Consider the following 26,378-nt stretch of genomic DNA (forward strand, 5'->3'; position numbering starts at 1 on the left):
GAAAGGCATTGTTAGGCTTGGCCAACCTTGACAGGGCAACTGCATTCAGAGGTGACCGATCATAGATGTTTTTTATATCGTTTAGGAAACCTATATTCATAAATTCACTTAGAAAGATTCGTAGAAATCTCCCTTGCAATTAGAGACAGGTATTTTAGCGTAAGGGCTTAAAAACTAAAACTTATAGTTTTCCATCATAGAAATTAGTATAAGAAACTTAGACTTCCTAATTTCATGGAACTTAAATCAGCGCAATTGAACCTAGAGCTACAAATATTAGATTTTAGTTGTAGAGCCGTATAGGTTTGTACTTCGTTTTATGTTGTTTGCGCTTAGACAAGAGATAGGATTATTTTATAAGGTGGGGAGTTTTTGAAGACCAGAAGGATGGTTCGATTTTCGAGGAAGAAAATGATACAAGGTGGGGAGAATGTAAAGACCATGAAGCTCTTCAACGCTGTTAGACTAGTCAAGAGACGTCTTAGTCGATAATGACTCGATTAGTTTGATACGAGCGTTAATTTATAGGAGTTAATCTAACAACGATTTAGATACGATATTAGTACCGTCAATTAGATCTCGAAAAGTTATGCAAAATGGACTACTCGAACGTGTGAATCAGATATCGGAGGAAGAAGAAAATATCAAGAGAATATGTAGGGTAAAATCGTCATTCGAAAAAACGATTTTGATGCAACAAGGACACGTTTGGCTTTCCCTTATCAGATTCTTGGGTTCCTTTAACATTTTCGTCATCCTTATCTCTCACTCGAGAGGATAAACTCTCATTTTCTTTTCTTTTCTTCTTTCTTCTTCTTCTTCTTCTTCTTGTTTCTTCTCTTCTAGTTCTCTGTTTCTGCTCCTGTTTCTGAAATCGAGTGATAGAATGGAAGAGTTAGGGTCGGTAGAAGGTGTAGAAGATTATGCGGTAGTTGGTGGTGAGGTTGATGGTGTTTGTTGCGGATTCAGACTTGAAGGAGGAAGTGAATTAAGAATTAGGTTTTCTTAATAAGTTCTGTGAGGATGTAGATGGTGAAATTGATTAATTAGCGAGAAGATTAGAGATGGGTTGTGGTTAGATTAAAGTTCTGAAGTTGTTTCATTAATATTTGAAAAGTTAGGGTTTTGTAAGAAATTCAATGAAGAATTAGAAGACGAACATGATGAAAAGGGGATTGAATAAATGATGGGTTTTGTTGATTTAAAGAATTAGGATGTTATTTTGTATTCAAATCAGGAAGTTTATGATTTGGGAATTATTTAGGGTTCTTCTGAGAATAACAGATAGAGATGAGGATTTTGATATGAAGGTTAGGGCTCGACTCTGTTAGTAAGAAGGTGATGACTACTATTGGTGTTGATTCATGACTCAGGGAAAATGGTAAGTTGAATTAGAATTTCTGAATTTAACCTTGAATTTCTGAGAAACTGATTTGATTCAGTTATTTATTGATAGGTTATGTTGAGATTCAGTTAGATAATGTTATGGGGTTTTGTTATATTGTCTTTGTGAAATTGAGTTGAAGTAGTGGATGAAATGGTGAAGATATTAGTCAAGAAATATGGTTTTGTATTGTTGTAATGAGATATAGTTGAAGTTAATTTGATTGCTAGATAATTAGTCTGGTTGTGTGTTGATGTTCAGAGGGGTGTGATTGAATTGCTGGTAGTATTGTGGAATGAGATATGCAGTTGCAGATTGGTGATGTTGGTAGGTTGAAATGGCAGTGTAAAGGAATGTTAGTATAAATGAGAATGAAGTTTGTTGTTGAACTGAGTTGCAGGTGGAATAAGATGGTGATGTTGTCTGTGTAGTTGGATTTGAAGGTGGAGAAGGGAATGTTGTTTGATCTGTGACAGGTGAAGGATTGATGGTAATGTTTGTGTAACGGAGTTGGTGGTGTTGGAATGAACTGGTGATGGTGGCTCTGTAGATGTTGGTGATACTTAGGGGTTGTGGTGTGTTACATATGTGGTTTTTGCAATGAATTGCAGGTCTGAAGGTCGTAATGTTGCATAGTCAGTTTGGTTACAAGTAATTGTTGAGCTAGTGGAGATCTCTCTTGAGAGTTTACTTTGTGGTATTGTTTTCGAGGTGATGGAACTGAAATGGTTGTAGCATAGTGGTATTGAGTGTTGTTGTGTGTGGTTCAGAGATGGTTGAATTGTGATTGGAGTATGAGAAGATTGGTTAGCTGTTGTTGTGGAAATGATGTTTTTGCTGTAGTATTATGGAGTGCAGGAAAGGGGTTAGTGGTCTGTTGTTGAACTGTTAATGTCGGGATTCACAACTGCAGGGGCATTGCAGTGGCAATTCAGTTGTGTGTGTATGGATTAAGTGTTGTCGAGATGATCTGGGTTTGCTTAAAGCTGCAAGTGCAGGTAGGCATAGTTTTGTTTGTAAAATCAATTTTGATTTATATTTTCAATGCAATGAATAGATTGAAACTGAACTTGAGATAGAATTGTAAAGTTAGAGTTGCAGTTGTGTGAGAAGAACCTTAGCATGTTTGACTGAGCTTACTCAGTCTGACTCAGTTATGTTATTGTCTGACCTAGATCATCTGACTGAGTTGAATCGGTGTAGACTCATCTGACGAGTTCCCTGTCCTGACCTGAATTGACCCAGTTGACCGATTTAGACTTTAGACTTTGACTATTTGATCCTGGACTTTGACCCTTTAATTGATGTTGACTGTTAATTGACCTACGACTGTTAGTTTGACTGTTAGTTGACCCAGAAGGACCGGGCCTTAGTTTAAAAGAGGTGGTTGTTGGGCTTGGGATTATAGTTAGTTTCTATTTTGATGTGTTGGACCTTTGTGGTCTGAATTAAATTTTAGTTTCTTCTACAAAGCTGTAGAACTTTCATAAGAATTAGCTAATGAACTATAGAATCAATCTAATTGAATTAGTAGACTCTTAGTTATGCTAAGGTTAGATAATAAAAGGTGTGGAATCATAATAGGCTTTGAACCATTAGATAGTTCACTTAGTTTATAACCAGAGAATTATATGAGATTATGTTATGAGCCTTGTGTGAGCCTTTTGGCTAGATTCTTAGAGTTCTTGTATGATTAACAGTTATTCTATTAACAACAATCGAATCGAAGGATGAACCAGTGGATCGTGGATCTCGAGGTAGGCGTGGCTTGTTATCAAAAGAGGTGGGAATACATTTGACTCTTTTGTAACCATTATTGTTTCTTTTACAAAAGTCTTTGTTTAATAAACCCATGCATTGTCTGATTATACATTCCATGCTTTATTTAGTTCGTATTTCGATTGTGTTGTTGATTCTTTGAATCTTTCCAAGATTTGGAAAGGACCTGCAATGTTTTGTTGTCAATATGAATTGTTATATGAAATGAGAATTTCCACGTGTAGTATATAGGATACGCTCCTTCACATTTATACCTACATGAATTCAGCTTTTATTGCTTAGAGTGGGTCATCATGGTCTTGGTGATATCAATAGCTAATGAGTGTGGTTAGCACGAATATTATACATTGTTTGAAGAAGAAGTTTGTACATACACATGTTTGTTTATTTTAGTGACTTGGTCACTTTTTAATGTTTGGGAAAACATTATTGTTTTTAAAATCTTGCCATGATTACTTGAAAGTTAAATATTATTCCTACTGGGCACCCCTTTTAGGGATGATGTGCTCACCCATTCCCACTTCCAGCTTCAGAGACAGATCAGAGTTGCGCAACGAAAGCTTCAAGGGTTGTTTTCGAAGTTGGTTAACTTCTATTATGTTTATTATATTTCATATTGTGTCAGTAAACCAAATGGCTATTTTATATGTATCATTTGAGAGGACTTCTTGTATATATATGTTTCAGAGCGGGTTAGTTTTGGATGAAGTTTTGTATCGCGTTTCTTAATTGAATGCTTAAGTATATGTTTTAGATTCTCAGTGCCTCTTTATTTAGTTAATCTCTTGGATTAGTCAGTTGGTAGCTTAGGGGGCGCTACAACGCTAATGAAATTGGTCTCAAGTTTCAGCATGATCTTGTCTGTGACACCTTTGCGGGTATTTATTTCAGGGCAGGTGTTCAGACGAAAGTTGAAGCATATTTGGGTGTCTTGTCTCGCGATGGTTGTGATTCTAGACCTGCAGACATTCACGTCTACAATTGAGAGGAAGGTCGCGATACCTGTTTAGATGTGACAGAGGTTTCTCCTTTTGCAGGCGGTGGTGTAGAAGCTTTTACACCGGGTCTTTCCTTGATTAAAGTCGTTGAGCATAAAAGGAGCAAATACCTTGATGTATGTAGAGTCAATGGATAGTTTTGGTACTTTGGCGTTTTCTATCTTGGGTGAGCTTGGAAATGAAACTATAGAGTTTTTGTTAAGATTAATGACGTTAATATTAAAGTTCGCAAAATTTTTTATTAGAGTAGGTTTAGCTATCCAAAAAGGTGTTGGAACGCAACTTGTTGCAAGACTACCGTCTAGTTTCTTGTAAAGATTCTTTTCGTTTCGTTTTAACCTTACGTTATTTTTGTTTCAATAAAATAAAATAAAAGAAGTTTAAAAAAAATAAAAAAAGATATTTAATAAACATACAAGTGATAAAGGCATTACAGTCATTGTTGAATATGGTGGATAAAGGATAATTGGTTTTACCACGTACTGACTTTATTTTCCTGGCATTTTTAGGGACGACCCCGAAAGAATTCGGGGGGACGCAAAAAGATAAAAAAGGTCACCCAAATGTAAAATGTAGCCATTCCTTATCTCCCATTTTTTAATGGCCAAACTACCCTTTACAATCGGTAGATAACTTCACAATCAGGAAGTTAATCCACAATCGGGAGTCAATTTAGTTTATATAACTTTTGAATATAAAATATCCCCAAAATAAAATCATCTATGTTTTGAATTTTGATTATCCTATAATCGGTATTAAATTTAGTTTATTTAACTCTCGAGTATAAAGTAGCCCCAAAATAAGATTTTTCAAAAATTCTCAATTTTTTGAATTTTGGTTGAGCCTATAAACGGTAGTAAATGAAGTTATCCTGACTTCTGATTATACAGTAGATCTTTTTACCGAAATCCTACCATAATCGGCAGTCAAGATAGTTCATATAACTACCGAATATAGAGTTGCCCCAAAATGTGATTTTGCAAAAATCCTCGATTTTTTGAATTTTGGTTGAGCCTATAATCGGTAGTAAATGAAGTTATCTCTAGACTTCCTATTATACAGTGACTCTCTTTGCAAATATCCTATCATAATCGGTAGTCAAGATAGTTCATATAACTACCGAATATAGAGTTGCCCCAAAATGTGATTTTCAAAAAATCCTCAATTTTTTGAATTTAGGTTGAGCCTATAATCAGTAGTAAATGAAGTTATCCTGACTTTCGATTATACAGTAGATGTCTTTATCGAAATTCTACCATAATCGGTAGAGAAGATAGTTCATATAACTACCGAATATAGAGTTGCCCCAAAATGTGATTTTGCAAAAATCCTCAATTTTTTGATTTTGGTTGAGCCTATAATCAGTAGTAAATGAAGTTATCCTGACTTCCGATTATACAGTGACTCTCTTTGCAAATATCCTACCATAATCGATAGTCAAGGTAGTTCATATAACTACCGAATATAGAATTGCCCCAAAATGTGATTTTGCCAAAATCATCTATTTTTTGAATTTTGGTTGAGCCTATAATCGGTAGAAGATGAGGTAAAATCCGGACTTCCGATTGTACAATTGCTCTCTTTGTAAATAATCAACCATATTCGGTAGTCAAAATAGTTTATATAACTACCCAGAATAGCCCCAAAATGAGATTTTACAAAAATCCATTTTTTTTGAATTTTGATTGAGCCTATAATCGGTAGTAAATGAATTTATCGTTAACTTCCGATTAATAGTAGCCCCAAATGCGCATTTAGCACAAATTTATATCAATCGGCATTACCTTTGTGTTACTTAACTACCGATTTAATATTAACAATCGGACACAAAATAACTTTCGATTACGGAAGGGCGCTAACGTATTCTTCTATCTTTTGGACATCCCTAAAAATGCCAAGTTTATTTTGTTCTTATTTGATATGCCTCGAAAAAAAAATATGAGTATGCCTCAAAGCAGCGAGACCCTAATTAGTAATTCGACAAATTTTTCACGAATCCGAACGAACTGACCGAATCCGTACCAATCAGCCTAATAACTCACCAATCAGCCTAATAACTCAAACTAGTATAATTCGTATATGGTGATTATATGGAGTCACCGAACAGTGTATAATCCGCGAATCCGAATAGTTCGGCTGAGGTTCGATGCTGCGACCTCTCACTCCTGCAACGAAACAATCACCACTCTTCTGGTCATTGGTTTTGTTTATTTTTGAGTATATATTATACTTAATCTCAATATTAAGTTAGAATTTATCATAATGCCCCCATCTGACAGTCAATATACTTGCTACACATTAAGTTTATGCTTTTTGATTGTTTGCTTGTTAGATAATCATGGTAAATTATTCTTTTTTGACCTAATAAATCATCTATATATCTACAAGTTAGTTTTGTAAGATCATTATACTTATCTATTTACTATGTATCTAAGCCGAATTTTTCGTACCGAACTCACATTTTTAAAACGAATTATACACGTACGTATCCGTTTCGAACTACTCTCCGAACAACGAACCATTGACCGACTTTTTGACCGAATCCAACCTATCTGAATCCATATAATTCCAATACGTATGCCGTCCCAAACTTGTCCCCGTACCCCGAATTGCTAACTAGGAGCGGGACTCCAAAACTTCCCCCAAAGAAATAGACAGCGCTAGGCCCACCACCGCCCACAGGCCATGGGTAAAGTCCAAAAAATGGACGTTAGATCCGAAAGTCCTCTTCGCCTCGTAATCAACTAATCCTTGTTATTCAGTTTATTCCGTGTAATTCGTTGCAATCAAGAGCAGAAAGAAAGAAAGAAAAAAGAAAGAGGACGTTAAATTCCTCACTAACACGTATTCTCTCTTCCTCCTTCCCATTTCTTCAGATGAAAATTATTCATTCCCTAGATTCCTTCATTTCGTAATCCTAGATCTCTGATTTTAGACATTCCTTCCCTTTCTCATTCAAAGATTTCAAGTATTACATGAACGATCACACCAAATTCATTCCATTGGTATCTATTCCATCTTGCAATCAATCAACTTGATTGATAGCTGGGTTTGGTCGTTGTTTATCTGGGTCAAATCTAGCAGTAGGTATTCTTTTCTGTAGAATTTGATTGCTTGAAATCTCACTGCTTTCCTAGAAGGATTAGGTGAGTTTTTCTTTTTATCCTTGATTTGAATTTGAATATTGTAATTTTTCGACTGACTGATGGTTTCGGATCGGAATTTGGTTCTTTACGCTTGCATTTCCAAAGGAAATACAGTTCTTGCCGAGTTCAGTTCCGGCGATCTTGATTTACAAACCAAAGCATTACGATGTCTTGAAAAAGCACCTGATTATCACATTACCTACACTCACACCGTTAGAGAAAAGATATACAGCTTCTTGATGGAAGATCCATTCGTATATTTTGCAATTGTTAATGAAGAATTCGGTAATTTACAGAGTTTTCAGTTCTTGGATTGTGTTAAGCAAGCATTCTCGAAAATCTTGGAGATGAAAGATGTAAAGAGGTTTGAAATTCTTACTTCTCATTGTTTTCATGAAGAATTCATCCCTATTTTTCGTAGTTTAATGGGATATGAGTGTAAATCCGATGAATTTCAATCTAGTATTATGTCAGCGGGAGATTTATGTAATGATAGTCACAATTCAAGATCAAAACATAGTGAAAATCTTAGAAAGAAGAAAATTTCGGGTGAAATGGATGACGAGAGAAGTGAATTTCCGGCTGAAAACAAAGTGGATTTATCGTGTGATGATGATGTTAATTTAACACGTGAATTCTCAACGTCTTTATTGAAATCTGGTTCGTATATGAGAAATAATGGATATTTACATGCCAAGAAAATGTGGAGAAGACATGTTTGGACTGTGTTGTTAATAGATCTTATGATATGTTGTGTATTATTCGGGGTATGGTTATGGATTTGCAGAGGGTTTGAGTGTATTGCTAGTTGAATCGATTACATTTGAAGATTTGTTCTGGATGAATTGAGGATGTATTATTGATTAGTTTTATTACTGAAGATTAGCAAGTATGGTCCTATAAATCTCGGTTATCTTGTCTTGTAAATTTCCACAGCGTGATGAGTTGTTGGAGACAATTGGGCAGATTATTAACACCTGAACATGAGATGCTTGGTGTGGATGGAAACTTTCTCACATTCTCTTCAGCATAATTTGGGTAATTCTTCTTGTCTCTTCTTTGTATCCATTTACGTGTAATTCTCTATAGTTGGATTGGTCAGTCCATAATGTTTAATGGTATCATTTGTTGATTCTTTGTCTTGATTGATTCAATGCATTTGTTTTCATTACTTTGTTGAGTATTTAGTATCTGGCAGTAATGAATGCTATTTGTAAACTTTTTATGTTGAGAAAATGAATCTCAAGTTTTAGCAAAAATAAAAATCTAAAGAGAAGCACATCCTTTTTCTTTAGGCTGTACTCCTTTTTAAAGTGAATTCAGTTGTAAATCAGTGTCATAAGCGAAATGTTAGTTTCTAACCTAATATTTGGAAACTCACAAACCTCTTTAATTTCCATTCTTCAAATATGATAATTGCATATTTGGTACACGTTAAGGCCTCGGTTAGTGTCATTACCAGGGTACTGATGCAAATGAGAAAAGAAAAGGAAATTATTTGTCAAGAAGCATTAAATTTTTGGGGATTATGGTGGTGGTCACTGAGGAGATCTTTGATGTGGCTCACTTGGACGATCTTGATTACATCAAGCATTCGTTAGCCCTCCTCACTGACTTGTGTCTGTGTTCATTCGTGTTCCCATCATCCAGATGCAAGGAAATGTTTTGAGAAAGAAGAGATGAATTGGTAGAGTTGACTCCAAAGCATTGTATCTGAAGTTGCCGATTGCTGACTTTTAAATGTGCTAGAAGGGGAATATGAATTTCACATTGCGGCACCGAAACAAATTTCCGTTGTTTGTACTTTGTTTATTACCTTTTGAAATAAGATTGCTTTTGTACCATTATATCTATATACATCCTTTGTGGTGAGAATTTTTGCTTAGTCTTGGTTTTACAGTTCAAATGAGGAATAAACGTCCAAGATACTGCTTATTTTTGCTAAAGAAAGATTAGTTATTCTATGAAGTATGTTTCACTGTTATGAATACGTTATTTTGGACATTTACACAATAGTGAAACCGACTGTTGTTTAGAAAGTTTTGATTTAATATTGAAATCCCTTGAATAAGTTTATATGATCAGAGGCAAGTGGTTCATTACTGGAAGCGATTTCATTTGCAAGTTGTGAAAGTAATTACAAAAAACTTACTCAAGAATTACAAAAGCCTGCACTTGCTACTGTTTTATTAGATTATTGCTTGCTTCAGCTTTAGCTTTAGCTGCTTCAGGTGTGGTTGATCGTGATTATTTGTCTTTAGATTCTTCCAATGATTCAGATTCTTAGGAGTCAACTGATTCTGATTCTGATGGTGCTTCTGCTGCTGGTGGTGTTGGTGATGTGTTTTCGATGCTTGTCCTGGCCTTCTATATTTTTGCAGTTGCTATCTCTTGGAGTCAGTCAGACCAAAGTATTCACTGGTTATCAAGCTTTCAGGTATAGGTCTTTGTTGAATGTCTTAGACGGATTTATGTTTTTCTCCTTCAATTTGTTTTGAATAAAATTTGCTATCTAAGTTAGTTGGTGAAAGACTTGGATGAAAATTTTGTCAGACCGATTATAATATTTATTTTTCTTGCTGTAATGATGTTCTTAGTAAGGTTTGCTCTTTGGGTTTTTCAAGTTCACTTTAGAAGGATCTTGATATGTGGCACTCATAGATTTAATTCAGATCTTACTATTCTGCATATTTGCGTGGTTCTGTAGTGAGGAAATTATTGGTGGTTACGGCAATCGATCTTTTCATTAGATAGTAGTGGTCTTCTGAGTGAACGTTGTTATATCTAGGCTTCTATGTGGTAACGCATATGAATGCCGCCGGGGTTACTGCCGAGTCAACGTAAATGTTGCTTTTGACATCCTAATTATCACACTGGTTACTTATTTTCTCCTCAAGGTGCTTTGTTTTCCTGCACGACTTAACAGTGTAGCTCCGTTGAACATATATTGTCGTTTTCTGGTCGTCATCAGAAAATTTCAATATTTCAAGTTGTTTTCAATGGATGGGTATTTTCTGTAGAAGATTAAATGCTGTAATGGTGCAACTCATGGAAACCCAGGTAATGCAGTAGTTGGCAGATTCATTTGTAAAGTTAAACTGGTTATCTTGTAGCTGCAATCATGAAAGTTCAAAGTATCTATGTTGCAGAAACTAATCTAGGCCGGTTATTCTTGGGTTGGACTGGGGCATATTCAAAAGGTTTTTTTATAGCTCTATTGAACTGGTATCTGAGTCTTTTAAGGATTCCAAAGGCCACTACAAAGGTGAAGTGATATGTGGATGCTTGAAGCAACAAGCTGCAGAAACCTGGATTGACTTGAAAACATTTGGAAAGATAAACATCTATCATAGGTTTAGTTGAATTTCTCAACTGATAGGTGCAAAGTGGAAAGAAAGAAACACTTTCTGATGTTAATGCGGGCCAGAAAGGAAGGTATATAAATTCAATAAAAACCTAACTAGATTGATAGAGATATAAAGGTATGGACCAACAAGGTGGTGAGTCACTGATAACATCCATCTTTGTGCTGCATGTACTTACTTTTTCCCTACTAGCCTTTTGTGATCTTTAAATAGGGGTTTACGGATAATTCAACCTGGGAAGGGTTGTCTATAAAGATCTTTCTTCTTTTTACTAAATGATTTAGCATCACTTTCTTCTTTTTCTTTTTGTAATCTAAGGATGAAAAACTGAAAGATTATGAAGAGAAGAAAAAGCAAGTATTTCATTTTCTTCCTCACGTTATTAATATGAGACACTGAGTAAAGCTTATAAAATTCATTCAAAGAGAAGCATATCCATTTTCTCTTCTTCTCTTTAACTAATCAATATCACATCACATAACCCAATTTCGATTAACTTATACCCACTTAATTTACTGTAGATTATTCTCCTTCTAAAAGAACTCAATTATGCATGATACATCGGAAATATCTCCAATAATTGGAAACAGCAATCATGAGCCCTTCTTTCTTTCTTTATTCACTCTTCAGGTAAGTAAGGTAGTTCATAAGTAGTACACATTATGGCTCCGCTCCATGGAAACACATTGATGCAAATGAGAGAAAACAGTAACATTCTTAAAGATTTGATCCTTCACAATTCAAGCTTTCAAGCAAAAACCAAAAGTCTGCCGAACCTAAACAGTGTGAGAATCTTGATATTGATTGGTGTGCAAACAGATCATCTGTGGAAGGGGGGATGAACATGAAATTGAAGTCTATGCTACTATGATAGAATTTGTTAAATCAATTTTCAAAACCAATCCATGATGGTACAAAAGAGGACATCAATAATTGACAGCGGGACAAGGTTTTCTGTTCCAGCCCATTGTATACTAGAAGGTGGCATTACAGCAATAAAGGCTGTGAGATGAAGCTATTCATTGGACAGCAAGAACTGACATCCCCAGTCATTCACTATCACAAACATCTTTAAAATATCTCTCTTAACAATTTGGAACATGAATCATGATGGTTGAGAATCTTGCTGTCTATTTTTAAATAGTTTTAAGGTTGATGAACAATTTACAGGTAGATAGCTTTCCATTTGGCTAGCCAATCAGGACTCACATTTATTAAAAAAATATCTTTAAAAGATCTTCAATTTTTCACCCCAAAACAAGTTTAAGCATGCGTAGATAACAGACCGAAACATTTAAGAAAGAAAATCTTAAAGCAAATTACGAATGTACATGGATATCTTTCTTTTTCATATATGTGATCACTCTTGGAGACCATACAAGCTGTAAAAACTACATATCTGTTCATAATTACAGATGCCCATATATCCCTTTTTTTTCATTTCTGTTCTCAAAATCATTGCAACCAAGATGTGGAACTAAAAGCAAGTAAAAAAATTAAAGGGAGAAGGGTAAAACAAATGAAACAGCTTGTGTGATCTGAATTTCAATAATCAAAAGAAGGGAACACACCTTACGCCTTACCGACACTAATCAACAGCATCAACTGGAAGTGATGTTGTTCTGTGAAGAGAATTAGGAAGTAGTGTCCCTGTGTAAAAATTCTTGGCAGTGAAAATGAACTCTGGACTTGGTAACTCCGTTGACGCCTCACAATTTCGGGCCAATTGGTTCTCCGAATTAGGGCAGCTATTCTGACCACCGTTCGAGAAGTTAAAAGAATGATACTTCCCTGATGAAAATGATGTTAAGAATTTTTTATTGTTCTCTCTTTGTTCTGGGAAACTTAGAACCATGTCTCGATTTCCTATTGTTGGTTCCCAGTTTTCGGAACCTGGATGTACCTTCGAACCCTTTGTTTTCCCTCCTAACTGAAGATTCTTCAGCTCTCCCAATTCCATTTGATATTTGGCTTTAAGCCATCTTAATTCCTGCCTGATCTCACACTCGTAATCATCTAAATAGATACCTGCAGATGGAGCTCTGGAGTGCCCTGGTCTCACATGCACGGAATTTATTGAAACAGGTTCGACATAATTGTCCAAACTAATTACATTCTTGTCCTTGATTGAGGCTAATCGATCTAGCCTTCCATGTTCTTCATCGGAATGAATCTCTCCTGATCCTAGAGAACTTAACTCAGGTCCCTCTTGGTGAGCCCAAATGTCTGCATGGTGCAAGTCCTCTGATTGGCTTGATACCACTGGTGGTCCCTCAGTAGCACAATGATCAGACTCGTCTACTTGATATGTAATCTCTTCAAACCTACCATGCATTGCAGCAGCACATCCATGTTGAGAGCACTGCAGAGGTTGTACGTTGTTGGTATCGGGATTACTGAATGAATGATAATCAATAAGAGATCCAGTGGATGTACGGGTAGAGGCACAGTTTTGACAGAAACTAGCATTAGCAAATCGTGGAGTTTCGTCCATGCCTGGCCCTGGCCTCCAATCTGGCACCAGGGCAGCAATTTCACCATCGATCATATCCGCTATCTTGGTTACATCTTGGTCAGTTATATCAAGCTCACCAACCATTTCTGTTGCAACACTAAATGCTGTGTCTTCTTCAATGTCAAAAGGGAAGTAGATGTTTCTGATATGACCTGTAAAAGGAGTTTCAGCAGTAGATTTAGTTTTCCTCTATTTATTAATTTAAAAGTGAGGAAATTTTCTATTTTGACTGCTCAATAATTTTAGTAACTAATTTGCATTCAGTAAAGATTTCAGCTTGTCAATGATAAATGATAGGGAGAGGAAAGTATGCAGATGCACAAGTGTTTGATCCAAGGAAAGAAATGATTCAAATTTCTGACCTTCTTTATCTGTAATTCTTAGCCTTAAAAAGATCCCATTGTCTTCTCTCCTCCTTCCCTTGATTGTGATGTCCACGTGTGGAGAATGCTGCTCATCTTCGTGATAGGTGAAAAGTTCAATGCCATTCTGGTCAGTATCAACTGGATGATACCATCCATTCTCAGGTTCAATTCCATGATTGAGATCAAGATCATTCATGTATCCATTAAGCAAGGAACTACCACTGCGACGGAGTTCAAATAGAGGCTGTCTCAAGAGAGGATCAATCACCTCGTGGTTACTCAAAGATTCCAATGGCCTCAAATCAACACCACAATCATCAACTCGCAGAAATGGGTCCCTCAAAAGCTCCCTAGCTGAAAGTCTTTGAGACGCCGTTGCCAAGCATTTATCAACGAATTGTCTTACTTCAGGGTCCCTCACTTTGTACAAAGCATCTGGTTTTTTTCCCTAAACACACGCCACAGAATACGTTTAGATTCCGAAGCAAGAAGAGCTGGCAATACCTGTGTTCGATGAGATTAAGATTGACATTCTTACAGAAATAACTTTTTTGTATATCTGAGCAGGATGAGTGCATTCACTATAAGGATACTCAAAGGTAACCATTTCCAATATGCACATTCCAAACGAATAAATATCAACTAGCTCATCGTATTCCTCTTCATACACCTCTGGTGCCATGAATTCTGGTGTACCTGAGAACAATAACCACTCCCCAAACTATATCAACAACTACCAACCGAACCATTCTCAGTTAAAAGTTGTCACACAAATTTTCAGTTCAGTGAATTTTGATTGTCTTAAGATGACAGATATCAAGTAATTTGGACTTACCAACACAGTGAGAAGAGTCTGATTTTCTTAGAATTGCTGCTAAACCAAGATCCCCGATCTTAACTTCACCTTGATTTCCATTAACAAAGATGTTATCACACTTAAGATCTCTATGAATAACAGGTGGATCATGGCTATGAAGATATAGTAGTCCTCTTAAGATCTGTCTACACCAATGCTTCACTGCTCTAATGTTAACCCTTTTGTGCCGCTCCCTGTACCTATATCAAATGAAATTTAACAACAAATTTTTTTATTAAAACCCAAATCTGAAGATAGGGAGAAAGACCCATGTAACCAGATACAGAAATGAGATCATAAAATTGATGAAAATACCATTTTAGAAACTACTTACTGTCTAAGAGTCCCAGAAGTAAACATTTCAGTGACAAAATTGATATTCCTCTTTGCTGTATCAACCCAAGAAGTATAAAATTTCATGATATTTTTATGTTTCAATGTCTTAAGAAGATGGATTTCACAGTATAATCTCTCAAGATCTTCAGGACTTTGTAAGAAATCATATAACTTGACTTGATTCCAAGCAACTTCAATCCCTTCATACTCATCAAACCCTCTATACCTAAAATCAATCAACCAAACCAAAAATCAACTAAAATCAAAATTTAACAAGCTCCCATTTTCCAAAATCCCAAAAGTTTCAAACTTTCCAGAAATCCATAAAAGGGACATAGAGATTTTTTCATACACTGTCTTTGAAGCACCTTTCCCAAGGATTTCATTGTACTGCAAAAAAATGAGGTAAACAAATTAACATACCAAAATAAGAATGAAATTAACCAAATACAAATCATACATACCCTTCCATATCTACCAGTTGGATCAACTTCAACAAACTCAGAATAATCTGGTTCAATAGGTTTCAAACCATTCATTATCTCTATTGGCTTAATATATTTTCTAAAGTATATCTAAGAACACCAACTTTCTTATAACAAATGTTTTTTCTACAGCTTTGGTGAATTCATAAAAATGACAAAAAATTCCAACTCAAAAACATACTGGCCAAAATGTTTATATGGTGTAATCCATTTTAGCCTTCCACCCACTACACAACAACATGACAAATAATCCTACCCAAGTGATCACAAAATCTCTCGGACCCTTTTCTTGTATCTCAGATTTTTTATTTAATTATTTATTTATTTTCTCTTGATCTCTTGATTTTGAGAGGCCTGCAGAGGGAGTAGAGAAAGGGGTAATTTCTCGTCAGTTTCCTGTATAAAGAGATAATATCAGTACGTAACTAATTAAACGTCATTCATTAATGTAAAGGCGATTGGTTGGGTGTGCGTGTAGGGTCCAGATCGTCTGTGCCACTGCTTGGGTGTGCCCTATGTGCCACACCAATAGAAACACGGTATTTTCTCTTGGATTTGTAATATCTTCTTTAACTAATTAATTATCTTTCCTAATCGATTAGTGTTGTATAAATAGAAAATCTATTTAGTTAGTCATGGTTAATGAAAGGAATGATGTGGCGTGTTTCTATTGGTATGGCACATATGGCACACACAAGCAGTGGCACAGACGATCTAATGTGATCAATGACGGATAACTCAGATTCTGGTTTACCTAATTCTGGGACTGGAACTACTCTGTTTTCTATTGGAGCTTGAACTCAAATGAGAAATGCCGTTTGAATTTAAGAAAAATCAGATTGTGGCATTAAAATATATATAATTAAATGAAATCCTAACACCTAAGTATGAACTGTGTAGAGTCAGTCCATTAATACTAACAGGATGGGTATGTATCCCTAGGCCATCATATTTTATCCATTTATGTGTGTATTTATGCAATAGCAAATCTGACGTTTAAAAGTGCATCTAATTAATCATACATAATTATATGTATCCATTTCTTTTTTTTTGCTCATATATCCGGACTAGAGCTTATCCATACTAGAGCTTAGTCTAAAAGTCTAAATATGGATAATTAAGACAATTTCTATAGGAATAAACAAAATCATTTTTTTGTTGAGCCGGGAGGACCGTCAAACTGGCTTTTCCATTATGGTAAAGCACTCGGCGTTTGATAACTAAACGCGCAAGCGTAAGACACATGCTAGGGATCGTAGGTAAACCGCCAACGTTGGAAGGACAAGCGCTGTCGCTCAAAGATTCAACTTGGCGCTTGAATGTACGACGCTGGCGTTTGTAACAAAAACGTCAACGGGTAATTTTTTTTAAATTCAAAATTCACTTTTTACCTCTATAAATTACCATCGATTTCAAACAATTCACTCACACCAAAATTCACTTCTCTTGAATTTCTCTTCTAAAATCTATTTCAATGGATGAAAAGGCGATCGCACTTTTTTGCGATGCAAAACTTGAAGCTGTTGTTTCTAAGATACGTGGGAGTTTTAAAAAGATTGAAAATTGTTAGAGGGAAGTGCAAGTTTTTGAAGTTGCTCCAAGAAAATGTTCCGCTAAAAGGCAAACAAGAGCTCCAGTTTTGAAAGTTAACAACAAAAAATTCAAAAACAAAGGTGAAACTGTCAAAGAGCGCGTTGAATGGAAGATACGTCAAATGAAGATAAACAGGAGGCCAAAACTTATACTCGATTTTTATTGAAGTTGTTTAGTACGTTTTATTATTGCCTAAGTTTATATCTTGTAAAAGAATTGGCATCAATGAATGAAAATATTTAGATTTTAAAATAGAGATTTCCACTTCAGATTAAGCAAAATTTATTACAATTTAAACTTGCAAATAACATCAAACTACATTTTAATAAACCACATCAAACTACATCAAATCCAGCGACATTCTCTTTGTAGATTTCATAACATTCAAAATGCTTAAACTCTCTTCCGCTTTCTTCAATAAACTTGGTCTGAGCGATGGTTTTCTGTAAAACAGATAAACAACAAGTTCAGATATTTATGATGCAGTTGATCAGTCAGGACAAAGGTAAGATACTCACCAGTTCTTCGTTGGATAATCCAGAATAGCTACAGTGAAGCATCCTCAAAACTTTCGTATGATGTTTGACTTCTTTAGTGATGAATGCAATTCTTAGTTCTAGGATCTTACTGTTTCTTATGGTTTCGTTCCGCGATGCTAAAAAATGTCCCAATACTTTTTCCCAGAAATAGTCACTGTTCATTGGTCTCATCAAACGATGTATCCAACATCGAACAAGAGTAACATCTTCTTCCATTGTAAAGACCGGGAGCGACATTCGAGTGCAGTACAAATGTGCTTGAGATGGACCATCTTTTAGAATTCTAAAACACGCTTCGTAACGAAAAGGTTTGCCATGAGCTTCCTCCAAATTATCAAGAGCTCTTTGGATCACTTCATCTTCAGTTACATCGATGAACTTTTCTCGATCAATTTCCATTACCAGAGCAACAAATGGCTGGACAGCAAGCCTAATAGATTGAAAACGAGAACGCAATCGACGAGCATCTCGGTTTTCTGGGTTTCCTGTCAGTGAGACGAACATTGAGAAAACGTTCTCCCAAAAATAAGCGTCTTGAAAGCCTATACCAGTGATTACCCTTTGGAAAACATATGTTTTGCATATTTATATCCTCTTCTTCAGTAAACTTGGGACCACAATTTCTAACAGACATTTCTGGAGAATGAGAGAGATTAAGAGTTTTAGAGAAGAAGAAGAAGATGTGATTTTTGAGATGGAAAGAATGGAATTTATAGGTCGAGAAAGAAAATCGGGTTGTTTGAAATTTAGCCGTTGGCGTTTGTAGTATAACCGCGTGGCTTTCCTTTAAGCGCCCGTTTGAATTACCATATGAGTTGGCGTTTGTAGTAAAACCGCGCGATTTTACTATAACCGCCCGTGTGAATTACCAATGCGTATTTTTTTGTTATAAGTACAACACTAGGGGTGGCCCCTCAACCAAACCAACAGATTTCTTTCTCAACATCCACCATGTTTTCTAAAGGAAAAACGAAGAAAATATTATGTGTCGAAGCAAAAGAGGTTTGTCCATTATGTTTCATGGATATATACAGTCTTATGCAATGCCCTTGGATGTATTCAAAGTGTCCGCGGGAAGGTTGTTAACGCATCAGAATGGTGATTGAATCACAACCGGAAAAGCTCAGGTATTTGCAATGTCAAGATCGCAACTGTCCAGAGGAACCACATATGCTAGATGATGCTATGAATATTAAAAAAGAAGAAGAAGAGAAGACTGCAACACTCTGCAGAAACTTCAAACTTAAAGCCAAATTGAAGAAGGAGTTATTACACTGCAAGCATTGTGGATACGGGGATCACGAATACAAACATTGTTCATAGAGAATCAGTGGATGCTCAAAGCCCGATTGCAAGACTTTTATGCATTTGCGGACTTCTTATGAAGAAGACACATATGGAAGGCATTTCTGGGAATGTCCTAAGTATTTTTTGGTGGAGTGGGCTGATTGAAGGAAAAATCGATTCACTATGGTTTTATGTTATTTAGTTTGCTGCTTATTTTGTGTTATTACGATTATCTAAAACCAAACATGTGGATGTCTTCACATTTGCACCATCAATATCATAAGTAATTTGAATTTTTCCTCGATTAAATGTTGCACCATCAATCTCATAAATAAAAACATACTGCAGTGAACAACCACATCATACATGAGAATAAAAGAAATACATTAGATTAAAACAACTACTACATAGGCGTCAATTCTCGGCGAGTGGTGGAATTCCTAGGGCGATGTAGGGATCGTATCTGTTGACCACACTAAGAATGTTGGAACAAGCATGGAAGTCGAAAGGACGACCGCCATGAGATGCTGCCCACATCGCTAGAGTTCTGGGTTCCACTTCATGTTCGCTTCACCGTTGAGCTTATTTTTGTGATTCTCAATTAGTAAAGCGACGAACTCCGGTACATTCTTACCAATTTAATTAAAACGATACGAAAGTCCGTGAGAATCACGCCCATGGATGTTCCGGTTTCAGCGGTTAACATTCTGTAAACTTTCTCCCAGAAAGTCAACGTCGAATCGGCTACATTACTCATAACAACATTTTGTGTGTGAAAAACAAAGGCTCTACAAATAGCTAAATCTTCTTGTTGAGTGAATCTAACACCACGAACTCTGGGAGGCATTTTTGTAGATGATTTGAGAGTGAAGAATATGTAAAATGTTTGAATTTGGAGTTGAAATGAGGAGTATTTATAGAACTCAAAAAATATAGCCGTTAGATCACAATAGTTTTCAGCCGTTGGAGTTTCTATGAAAAACGCGGCGCTTTCAGTAAAGATGATGACGCTTTAGTCAAGAGCGCGCGCTGGAAAGAAAAGCGCCAGCGTTTTTGGCTCAACCGCCAGTGCTGGAGCGAAGCTCACCTGACCTTTCATCAAGCGCGCGCTACATCATCCAGCTCAATGAACAAACCAACAAATTTGTTGGTTTGAATATCCATTTTTCATGTTTGTTGAGTCCATAGTGGGATCAAAATCAACAAACTTCATGGTTTGTTCATTCCATAGGAACTGCTCTTAGATAATTGGTCGAAGTCTAGGAGATAAAGTTGGATTTGGTCTAGGATATAGAGTTGGATTCAACAGTTAGACTAAACGAATAAACGACTGAAAACAAGTAACAAGAAATCCCTTCTCTTTTGTCTCTCCCCTCTCTCTCTCACTCCTTCTTCTTTTTCAACAAAATCATCACCAATAACCCTTCTCTGCTCATATTTGGTCTATTTTAGACCAGATCCAAGCAGATTTCTTCACTATTTCTTGCTTTCTTGACTAATAGTTTTAGCTTAGTTGTTATAGTGTTTTCTACTTATCTACACCATTATGGTGGTTTTTTCTACTCTTTAGAGGTTCATATTCGCTATAATGACAGTTTCTGGTTATTGGGTTGGGTTTTAAGATCAATAGTTGTTGAGGGGTAATTTTGATTTTGGTTCTACAAGTCCTAACCACAACACACCCAATTCCCAAGAGGAGAGAGAGAAAAAGGGATCTCTTCTATTATACTATATGCCTCTTTATATAGACTTTTCAAAATCCCTTCCTTTTATGATGTCATGCCACATGTCCTAAACCTCCTTAATTACTATTTATGCCATTCCTTCTCTAATACAACCTCCTCTTTCCTATTAATTCCTTTCATGTCCTTCCCATCTTATGGATACTTTCTTAATGAACTTGGGCTTTAGTCCCCATGTTTCATGTTGGGTTTGCCTCCCTTTTGGGGACACACTAGCCCGGCTAAGGGGTAATATTTTTCATGTATCAACATTAGTCTCCTGACTATTGGGTTAATTGTCAAATAACCCGATAGTCATATTACATCCCATTCTAGCGCCTTTTGTACTGTCTTCTCGAGTCGAGTCCCCAGTCCGCAAGTTTGAGGAATTTATGAAATGATGGCTTTTTGCAAGAAATTTTTCATCATGCGCGCGTTTTGCTTGAAATAACTGGAGATTTCCTTAGACCTTCGTGTTGTATTACCAACATGATTTGAGGGTCTCGGTGTGAGTATAATGAAGACATAAATGTTAAATTTACTTATCCCTCACTTTTTCTTTTCTCTGGTTGTTCCGCGTAGTTAGGGATGTCTTTAGTTTGTATCCCCATCTTACGTTCAGGACGATCTGGCGTGTTTGTTGGCGTTGGGAGAGGGAGTAGGTATCCTATGGATTATCAGACCGGTTCATCAAGACGAATCCTATGGATTATCAGACCCATTAATCAAGACGAAGCACGTAAGAAATATGATGATCATGAAGACAATCTCTTATCCGCGCGTGGGGCAGAGCTAAAGGCAAAATTATACAGGGTTTCCACAAGTTGGTAGCGTGTATCATGCCTCGGTGAGGGAGGATAGGCTAGGGCTCCCTTATTTGGGTGTTTGGATAGGCAATTTCCAAGAATTTTGCTTTTTTTTTGTTTTCTTTTTTGTTGTGGTGTGGAGGATAGGCTCCCCACCGTTCTTTTTTTTTTTGTAGAGGATAGGCTAGGGATAAACGCGCCTACTCCCTCTTTTATTTTTGCAGGGGCTGTGTGTGATGAGATAGGGCGTGTGGTTTGGCAATGGGGCTGTGTGTGATGAGATAGGGCGTGTGGTTTGGCAATGTTGGAGCTAGGTTATAAAACGCGTTTACTCCCTTCTTTTTATTTTCAATGGAACGCGGCGTTTGGTGGTTCGTCTTGGTGGGGATGGGTGGAGTGTGTACCAAACGCTCCCACTCGTCTTTTCTGTAGCCGATCGGATACTCGTCTTTTCTGTAGCCGATCGGATGCGCTGCACAACTTGTCGCCTTTTTATAGATATGTGGCCGATCAGGTGAGTATATCAACCCGTCGCCTTTTTGTAAATCTGTGGCCGATCGGATGCAAGGGGCAACTCGTCGCCTTGTTGTAGATCTGTGGCCGATCAAGTGAGTATATCAACCCGTCACCTTTTTATAAATTTGTGCCCGATCGGATGCGCGGCGCAACTCGTCGCCTTTCTATAGATCTGTAGCCGATCAGGTGAGTATATCAACCCGTCGCTTTTTTGTAAATGTGTGGCCGATCGGATGTGCGTGGCAACTCGTCGCCTTCTTTCTGTAATCGTCAGCCATCCGAGTGTCTATGCATCTCGGGGCCTTTTGTAAACTCGCCAGCTGGCCGAATGTCCATGCATCTCGGGGCCTTTTGTAAAATCGTTGGCCGAAGCCTCTTATAATCGTTGGCCGACCGGGTGTCTATGTTTTACCGTAGCCTTTTGTAAATTTGTCAATCGATCGGGCGCCATTGGCATTCACACAACCTTTCGTCATTCGATCGGACGTCATTGGCGTTCCCGCAACCTTTTGCAAATTTGTCAGCTGATCGGGCGCCTTTGGCATTCCCGTAGCTTTTTCCAAATTTGTATTTGTTCAAGCGGCCTCTATGGACCCTTGCTAGCATGGTCCCCGGAACACGTTACTAGAATTTTCTTTTGTAGTGTAGCCGATCATGAGATTCAAAACAAGATGATATTAATGCCTTGTAAAATTAATGAAGTGAAAACCTACACATCTGACTAGATGACATGCATATTTCATGAAGTGCAAATATTCATACGCGTGAAACAAAACATTTGTGAGGACATCATATTCATACGCGTGAAACAGAACATTTGTGAGGACATCATGAAAGCAAATCTTGTAAAGGCGCGTGGTAGCGTCTTTGACTGCCTACACATGCGACTAAATTACATACATATTTTGTAAAGAGCAAATGTATGCATTCTAGTATGCTTTAATTTAAATTCATGGTGGATGAATGGTTGATGCGCTCTCCCTCTTTATTTTATTTTATTTTATTTAGAATCATGTGTATACACAGAAGGCAAAATGAAAATAAAATAAAGCAACATGTGAAGTCCACGAGCATAGAAGGTGTTTACGGTTTACACGAGGCATAAATTACTAACATGGACAGGAACAAATAGCTATGATAAATATACAAGGCTTCAGTACGCGTCTAACACATGCATTTTGTAAACTTATTATACATGCTGAAATGCTAAGGAGACATCATTATAAACAGAGCACATTTTCGAAAGGACAAAACTATTGAAAAGCCCATGGACATGCTCAGCAAACATAAAACGACATAACTACCTAACCAAGCGCATGTATTGGACAACAATAAAGGCATTCTAATGCATATCCAACAATCAGGGTTTTAATCATTAGGCCAGAGCATTTAATCATGCATGAATATGTTGGTAATGAGATACTTAGCCTGTTAAAGTATGAGGATTGCCCAAATTATGATCTGAAAATTTGGCCTGCCGTGTTCGAGATTGAGGTTCAGTAAAAGTTGCAGATTCTCCATGCTATCTTTGTATAATAAATGAGAGGCGTGCTCTGCTTCTTAGCCTTTTCTTTTTTAGAGTCGGGCCGGTAGTCCCAGGGGGATGCAAAGCGTTGGTAGTGTTGCTACAAGTCGAGCTGGTAACAGTTAGATAAAGACGCCCATGAAAGGTAAGCGATACTGGTGGGATTTATGATTCGCAAGCGGCACTGATGAAGCGGATGCTGTCTCTCGTGATGATGCTGGTAACGACATACAAACGGAAAAGAGGAAGGCGTTGGTGTAGTGAAATAGTGCCTTTAAGATTAGGTCCCTAGTCGCTGTTACCCTGTAGCTATCTTCTTTCAGAGTCGAACTGGTAACTTTTTAGAGAGAAGAAGTGCTGGTAATGTTGTTACGTGTCGAGCTGGTGGCGGCTGAAGGTAAAGGACGTTGGTGCTTAATCCTGATGTGTTTACTGATGTTGGAAGTTGACTCGTAAACTCCAAGTGACATCTTTTAATTTTGTTTCTCCTGCAATTCCTTGTATTCTGCAACAACTCATTCTTGAGTCAAACACGCGACACCACCATCTTTAGTAAAACTATTCTCCCCTTTACTTCATTGTAGCAATTCGACTCTCAAGCATCACTGTTTTTCTGAACTGGTCATGTTGTTTTGCTGCTTGAACATAAACCAAACCTCACATACACAGCACTCCCTTGCTTCATGCAATTCAACCCAACTCAGAACCCATTTTGTCTTCTGCAACTTCAAGTCTCTGCATCATAATACAGCTCGCCAACTCCCATTGCAACTCAGCCTCGATCGGTTTTAGATTAGATTCAGGGTACCTTCATAATGATTCTGAAAACAAGGAACTACACTTGGTTATTCAAGTTCTAGCATTTGGACACCTTATTAGTTTATTGAGATTAAGCACTTAGGAAATTTTCAACTGTAGCTATTGTAATCATTAAAACACAGATATGGGTGCAAATTAGATAGAAAAATCAAAAGTGAGTTAAATCCAGGACTAATTTTGTGGGTATTAGGGTTCAAGATATGTTGTTTTTAAAACTGAAGCCTAGATTTCAATTAGGATGAACGCGAGATATATTAAGCCTTGACGAAGAGCAGATACAAACAATTCAGTAAGGTACGACGGAGATTTTACCCCAAGATGGATAAGATAATTACAAATCAAAAAACCAGGTTTTCAAACCCATCTAATTTCATTTTAATTTGATGATTGTAATCAAAATTAAAACAATAAAGAGAGTTTGAGGCTTATCTTTTCAATCGTATTTGCAAAGGACCGAAGATGAGAATCAGGGCCATCGTTCTTGGTACTGATTCCTTGGGCTCGATTAAAGCTGCTCGAATCGTGTGAGGGGATGGACTTCATGTGCTGCTGATTTATCCTGGGACTTTAGTTGGAGAAGGATTTAGTGATCTTACGTTGTTTAAGGGGGAGGGTTGGTGGAATTCGAGTAATGAAGAGGAAGGAGGAACTAGTATGGGAAGCGGCTTAGGAGAAGGTGGGTAGCGTTGTTGTCGTGTTTGGAAGAAGGCGTGTTGGTGTAGCCAGATCTCCCGAAGAGAGATAAGGGCGCTGATGTAGTTCAGGGGTGTTGGTGGGGTGAAGCGGTGGTGGTGGATGCGGAGACGAGAAGAGGGAAAAGGCGCTTGTGTTTGTAGGGAGCGGATGAGAAGAAGAAGAAGAAGGAGAAGACACGGGGAGAAAGAGTGATCAATAAAAGACACGAGCCGATGTTTTAAGTGGTGAAATGAAAAAGGCGCGGATGGAAAATAAGTAGCGTGGGAATTGGATGGCTGGGCTAGACGAGCCTCCCACTGTGGTCGCCAAATGTTGAGGGGTGATTTTGTTTTTGGTTCTACAAGTCCTAACCATAACACACCCAATTATTAAGAAGAGAGAGAAAAAGGAATCTCTTCTATTGTACTATATGTCTCTTTATATAGACTTTTCAAAAGCCTTTCCTTTTATAATGTCATGCCACGTGTCCTAAAACTCCTTAATTACTACTTATGTCATTCCTTCTCTAATACAACATCCTCTTTCCTATTAATTCTTTTCATGTCCTTCCCATCTTATGAATACTTTCTTAATGGACTTGGGCTTTAGTCCCCATGTTTCATGTTGGGTTTGCCTCTCTATTGGGGGCACACTAGCCCGGCTAAAGGGTAATATTTTTCATGTATCAACAATAGTGATGCTCTCTAATGACGGAATTTTCATCTTTATTGTCTCCGGCTTATCCGGCGATAGAATCTTCATCAGTGACTTCTTTGACGAACAAAGTTTCATCACTAGCTACAAGAGATTTGAGCAAATAACTCGTATTTTGGGAGCATATCTTTGTAAAAAAGAAAAACCAACTAAATGGTTGGAATTTAATTCCGAGAAAACCATTCTTCCTCCGATTTAATCGGATCTTATTCATACTTGTGTTTGTCTTATTCCGGTAATCCTTCTTTTTCTCTTGTCGGATTTCTCGATATTGTACTTTTACGGTATGTTCTTGTACTTTATGTTCTCTTATTTTCGATCTTATACATATTGTAACCTCGAATTTCTATTAATACAAAAGCTCCCTGTTTATTTAAAAATAATAAATAAACGGCCTACTCTAATAAAGTATGACAATTTTATTGATCTCATAATTTAATTGGACAATTGATACATGGAGAGATTAACACTCTTTTAAATACCTTCAAACTTTGAATTCTTCGCTAAGTCTAGTGATGGTTTATCCAACCCTGGTATCCAGAACCCAAAACTCATCCTTCTTTTTCGATTTTTTGATGATTTCAAGTTTCGGTTTTAGGTTTGATTTGGTTTGTATTAAGATTATTGTTAGCTTTCATTTGGTTTTTCAATTCTAATTGTAGATGAGTCTGTGCAATTCCACTTTCATTCAACGAATCAGTACAAAAAATTGGGTTTCCATTTTGGGATCGAAGTGATGGAGTCAATAAATTAGCACCAACCCATGAAGATTGTACTTATAGAATAATGGTAGTATGTTGAATTTAGAGTTGAATGAATCTAACATAATACTAGCTCTTTCGAATTAGATTGAGAATGTAGAATATCATTCATTATTTTATTTTATTTTGAGCTTAAATGTACTGATTTTTGTTCTCGATGATTTTCTGTTATACACTTTAAAGTTACCACTTC

General features: G+C 36.9%; 2 protein-coding genes and 1 long non-coding RNA gene across 3 annotated transcripts; 2 read left to right on the forward strand and 1 right to left on the reverse strand.

The window, feature by feature from the left end:
* The first annotated feature begins 795 nt into the window (after window positions 1-795).
* LOC113350093 lies at window positions 796-4,499 on the forward strand. Its single transcript, XR_003360598.1, has 3 exons — window positions 796-2,382; window positions 3,085-3,167; window positions 4,055-4,499. It is a non-coding gene; the product is annotated as an uncharacterized LOC113350093 (long non-coding RNA).
* A 2,867-nt stretch (window positions 4,500-7,366) lies between these two features.
* Window positions 7,367-8,156, forward strand: LOC113352539 (phytolongin Phyl2.2-like). Its single transcript, XM_026596352.1, has 2 exons — window positions 7,367-7,967; window positions 8,095-8,156. Exons 1-2 carry the CDS (start codon window positions 7,367-7,369, stop codon window positions 8,154-8,156), a joined length of 663 nt encoding a protein of 220 aa, XP_026452137.1.
* Window positions 8,157-12,260: 4,104 nt separating this feature from the next.
* On the reverse strand, window positions 12,261-15,591 carry LOC113350092 (probable serine/threonine-protein kinase WNK9). Its single transcript, XM_026594170.1, has 7 exons — window positions 15,209-15,591; window positions 15,097-15,134; window positions 14,743-14,970; window positions 14,388-14,608; window positions 14,091-14,248; window positions 13,550-14,000; window positions 12,261-13,339 (listed from the first exon to the last, which is right to left on the reverse strand). The coding sequence occupies exons 1-7, from the start codon at window positions 15,281-15,283 to the stop codon at window positions 12,261-12,263; spliced, it is 2,250 nt and encodes a 749-aa protein (XP_026449955.1). The 5' UTR covers window positions 15,284-15,591.
* Window positions 15,592-26,378: the final 10,787 nt, after the last annotated feature.

This window comes from Papaver somniferum, chromosome 2, assembly GCF_003573695.1.
Source record: "Papaver somniferum cultivar HN1 chromosome 2, ASM357369v1, whole genome shotgun sequence".
Lineage (NCBI taxonomy): Eukaryota > Viridiplantae > Streptophyta > Magnoliopsida > Ranunculales > Papaveraceae > Papaver > Papaver somniferum.